At 44.8% G+C, this 5,404-nt stretch overlaps 1 protein-coding gene across 1 annotated transcript; it reads left to right on the top strand.

The window, feature by feature from the left end:
• Nucleotides 1-348: 348 nt before the first annotated feature.
• Nucleotides 349-2,166, top strand: LOC308078918 (WD repeat-containing protein 1-like; the record flags this gene model as incomplete). Its single annotated transcript, XM_080420259.1, has 1 exon — nt 349-2,166. One exon carries the CDS (start codon nt 349-351, stop codon nt 2,164-2,166), a length of 1,818 nt encoding a protein of 605 aa, XP_080276385.1.
• Nucleotides 2,167-5,404: the final 3,238 nt, after the last annotated feature.

The raw sequence follows: 5,404 nt of genomic DNA, 5'->3' as shown, positions 1-5,404 counted from the left end.
AGAGACATCCTTCAGGTCGCCAGGAAACCGCTGGCGGTGATGTACCATTAAAGCGTGGGGACTGCCCATAAGTCCGACATCCCATTACTCCGACTACGTGGGCAGTAAACGTGCGGTTAGGGTTAGGGTTAGGGATAGGGTTAGTAATGGGGCGAGTCAAACCAACACGCCGTCGGAATAATGACACAGCAGCACTATCTTGCCCCTAGCATTGAATGAACTTGCAAGGGCGTTGTTAGGCATGCATGACAACGGTTTGCGTTGTATGTGACGCCAGACCAGTGCCCTGGTCAACCTATATAAGATGTCGAAGACTGCAGCCAGCATAGTAAACAAACAGCAGTGGAAATGTCGCTTGAATTCAAACATGTATTTGCCTGTCTCCCCTCAGTAACGAGGGGCGTCGCCAAAGTGCTTGGCGGAGATCCTAAAGGCATCAACTTTCTCTACACCAACGGGAAGAGCGTCATTATCAGGAACATTGAAAACCCTGCAATAGCTGACATTTACACGGAGCATGCACATCAAGTGACTGTTGCCAAGTATGCGCCCAGTGGTTTTTACATTGCCTCTGCAGATGTATCAGGAAAGATCAGAATCTGGGACACCACCCAGAAGGAACACTTGCTCAAACATGAGTACCAGCCATTTTGTGGGATGATCAAGGATATTGCCTGGACGGAGGACAGCCAAAGGATTGCCGTTGTGGGGGAGGGACAAAATAAGTTTGGTGCCGTGTTCTTAATGGATACCGGCTCCTCAGTGGGCGAGGTGATTGGCCACTCCAAAGTCATAAACAGCGTAGACATCAAGCAGACACGGCCATTCCTCCTGATCACTGGTAGTGATGACACCAAAGTGGCTCTCGCAGAAGGCCCCCCCTTCAAGTTCAAGAACACAAGAGACGACCACAGCGGCTTTGTCAACGCGGTGCGTTTTTCCCCAGATGGAAACCGGTATGTTACAGCTGGTGCTGACGGTCAAATCCATTTGTATGATGGAAATACTGGTGAAAAGATAACCTCACTGGGCGGAGAGAAGGCCCATGATGGAGGTGTTTATGCGGTGAGCTGGAGCCCTGACAGCTCCCAGTTGATCTCTGCCTCAGGGGACAGGACTGTGAAGCTGTGGGACGTTGGATCAGGCACAGCTGTCACTACGTTCAACATGGGTCCTGATGTCATGGACCAGCAGCTGGGGTGCCTGTGGCAGAACGATCACATCCTCAGCATCTCCTTGGCAGGATACATTAATTACCTGGACAAGAACAACCCAGATCGGCCACTGCGAACAATTAAGGGTCACATCAACTCCATTCATTCAGTAGCGGTGCACAAAAATGAAGGGCGGACAACCATCTACACCGGCAGTCATGACGGACACATCAATTACTGGGACTCGGAAACTGGGGAGAATGATACATTTGTGGGCAAGGGCCATACCAACCAGGTGAACAAGATAGTGGTGGATGATGCAGACCAGTTGGTGACCTGCAGCATGGACGATACAGTACGCTTCATCAACCTAAAAAAAAAGGAGTATAGTGACTCTGATGTGGTGAAGATGGATACCCAGCCTAAATGTGTGTCAGTAGCACCAGGGGGGCTGACACTGGTTGTGTGCATTGAGCACTTGGTCTTGCTGAAGGACAAGAAGAAGGCGTTCTCTTTGGACAACCTGGGCTACACTCCAGAGGCTGGAGCCCTGCACTGTGGAGGCAGTACTGCTGCAGTGGGCGACGCCAAAGGGAAAATTCACCTGTACTCCATCCAGGGTAACACACTGAAAAAAGAAGACCAGATCCTGGAGGTTAAGGGGCCCATCACTGTCATGGCCTACTCCCGCGACGGAGCCTACCTCGCAGTCACGGACGAGAAGGTGATCACGGTCTTCATTGTAGCAGACAACTATGCGGTCAAAGATGAGTTCTATGGACACCACGCAAGAATTGCATCACTGTCCTGGTCCCCCGATAATGAGCACTTTGCCAGTGGTGGGATGGACATAATGATCTTTGTCTGGACTGTCCACGACTCAGATAAGAGAGTCAGGCTCGTGGATGCCCACAAGCTGCACCATGTCAGTGGCCTAGCCTGGGTTGATGAGCACACCCTCGTCACCACCTCTCATGATGCCAGTGTGAAACAGTGGACTGTTAAATTCTGATCTAAACACGGGAAAATGGGAACATGTCCCAAAAATAAGGACAAGGACTGTTGTAGAACTCACACTCCTTTCTGCCATTGTCCTTATGGCAGGGGGAAAGCTCCTGTTGAGAAAAGTATTCAATGTTTTTCCTTTGCAATGCCAGATAATACTGGGACAAGATATTGAAATGTAGAATCACTTCTGGTTGTAATATAGTGTGTGTAGGGGGGTCCCAGTCCACCTTTCGCTATTTATTGTTTCACTATAGATTTATCCTCTGAATTAGAATATACCAAAATATGCTAGCAGCACACAGGGCCCACCTACACGTGCTGTCACAAAGCAGGGAGCTGGCATTGTATGCAGCGAACATCTCAGACAAGGACAAAACTTCAAGTAAGCTACACCCTAAGAAGCCACAACTACTGTGCTAATTTCTATAGATACACTATTGAGTACTACACTCAAGGAGGAAGACGTGCTAACCTACGACTCACTTGATGAAGCTCAAAAGTTACGAATTTCTGTAAAGAGCACATTGCGGGTGTTTTTTGTTTTATTTGTTTTCGTTTTTTTGCCTAGAGCTTTGGATGTGTTGTTGCCCATAGGCATGAGATAACACTCACACAGTACACCCACAAAAACACAAACATTTCATACCCCTTCCACAGTTCCACTGGACATCATGTCTCTGTTGACAATGCTTCGATGGAAGAAAAAATGCAGCCCTGACCCTTTGTTTGAGTGAGTCAGCTTATTTTTGTTGGATGTTTGCAGTGTGAAACACAATGTTTGATAAGGAGACAAGGAAAAGGCCTGACCAGAAGCCCAGTCTGACCAGATCAATAGCACAGCTGGGCATACGTGGCTGACCAGCAACCGCAACCAGAACGGACTAACACAGACATACTGTACATGCACAAAGAAACTAAAGGCATACATGAAATATGGTAAAGCACACGCACAATAAAAATTCATTCATGGCAATTAGCCCTTCAATACTGTAAGAAATGTTTCAAATACAATCTGACAATGTCTGTTACCCACAGATCTTTTCTAATATTACAGAAATGTTAAATGGTCTGCATTTCTATAGAGCCTTTATCTAAAGCGCTTTACAATGTGCTTATATCATAGTTTTGCGTTTTGCGATTAATTTTTATTTGTATAAAATTTGGACTTTTGTTTACATTTTCAGTTCAGTTGTGATTAGTTATTAAAGCGTGTTTCCTAGTTTAATTTATTTTTTTGAAAAGGCTTAGTTTTAGTTTTGTTTTTATTCGTTATAGGGTTCTTTTTTTATTGTAATATGGGGTATTTATCAGGGGTGAGATTTAAAAAGTTTCGAAGAAAATAGCAAGTGTTGTGAGCTTGTAGATCTTTTTTGTTTGTTTACTAAAAGTTTCTCTGTTTTGTAAACACTGCACACAATACAGTTTCAGTTAGTGTTTAGTTAACTATAATAACCTTGCTATACACCCATTCACACACCAGCATTGGAGGCAACCATGCAAGGTAACCTCATTGGTAACAGTATAGGGCTCAGTGTCTTGCTCAAGGACACTTTGACTCGAATCCAGGAAGAGACATGGATCAAACCAGGAACCTTACAGTTCCCAAACGGCCACTCTTCCTGAGCCTGGCAGAACGCCTGGCAGAACGTGAGGTGAGATCATATCTAGCCTGCAATATTTTTCATTAACCCATTAAGACCTGAGGCTCATTCTACAAATGTCTTCTAAATCCTAAAGGTTTTCTGAAAAACGTGTTGCTATATCAGTGGTGCTCAAACTTTTTCATATTTGTTATAAATGTTCACTTTAAAAAAATATATGCAGTATATTCAAAGGTTTGCACAAATGTTCAAGATTTTTCAAAAATAGCAGATCTACAAGCTCATAGTGCGGCACAAAGTGACGCGCTATGAGCTTGTATATCTGCAATTTTTTAATAGCCAAAGTATAAAATAATGGTTAAAGTGGTTCAAATCTAAAATGACAGATGCTTTCCCGGTTTTAATGGGTTAATATTGAAACATGCATACAACAACATGTGTGCCTTTCATGATGCTCAATTCCACAGTGAGTCACAGTTTGACAGCTAGACACAGAGACAGGGACTGTGTACTGTAGCTGCAAACTATTCATCGGACAACAGTGTCACATGCTGAAATAGCAGATCTACAAGCAAGCTCACTGCGTGGTGAGCTTGTAGATCTGCTATTTCTGAAAATCCACTACTAAACAGCATTTACAGTGTATGTAACTGTAAATGTAAATAAAATGTAATGTTGCTGAGCAATTCGTCAAGTCAATCTGAACATACAGAGCTGTAGGCAAAAGGGCTGCAGGTACACAGTAACATGGTTCTCTATTCCATGACTGCATGTGCAGGCCCCATAGGACAGAAAATGTCCCGCAAAACTGGTGTCAAATGTTGTCATAGCAGCATTGCGTGGCAGAAATTATATTTTTGTTACATCATATTTTTCTTCACATGATGATCAAGTTCTGTGAGGCTGTGAGTTCTGTGAATAATAGCACTTATACTGTCAGATGCAGTAACATCAAACTGCATCCCTCTCCATGTCTTCTCTGTGTCTGGTGTGTACAATGTGCATGATGCATCACATGTGCACTGCATGTGGTACGTAGTCATGCTGGCTTTGTTGTCACCTTAATCAGACATGGAATTTAACTGAGCGGTGTGTGTCTAATGTGCACGTGCATGTGTGCACATGACAGGTGGTCTCACTGTGTGAGGTGCATGTGCATCGTTAAGTGTTGCATTGCTCTCTCTCTCTCTCTCTCTAGCACTGTGCTTTGCGGGTGTACGCACGCGGTAGCGCACGTGGCGCAAGTGCCGTGGAATTGTAAAACTGGGGGGTGTCAGATTCCGCATTGACTAGTCCCACTCCATAGCCTTGTGTATCCCATAGGCTGGAGGGACAGTGGGTCTGAGATTATTAGTTCACAAAAATAACAGTTGTCATTGACGGATTGGGAAAATATTCGGGGGTTGAGTTCTGTGGCCTGCTGCCAGCGTGCGCACAATATAATGCTGAACGGTGTAGTACTTTGTGAGAATAGCCATGGACTCACAAACTAACACACAAACACACAGACAGACACACAGACAGCGTGAAAACATACCTCCGCCCCTGCCATTGATTCCGGCCTGGCGGACCGCAAGTCAAATGCAGACTGGAAACAGTGCCATGATGCTTGAGAGATGACAGTTAGTTAAATAAAGGTAG

The sequence above is a fragment of the Gymnoscopelus braueri genome (assembly GCF_963280865.1).
Source record: "Gymnoscopelus braueri genome assembly, chromosome: 2".
Classification (NCBI taxonomy): Eukaryota; Metazoa; Chordata; class Actinopteri; order Myctophiformes; family Myctophidae; genus Gymnoscopelus; species Gymnoscopelus braueri.
The sequence above is the reverse complement of the archived record's forward strand: the minus strand, read 5'-3'. Positions and strand labels throughout refer to the sequence as shown.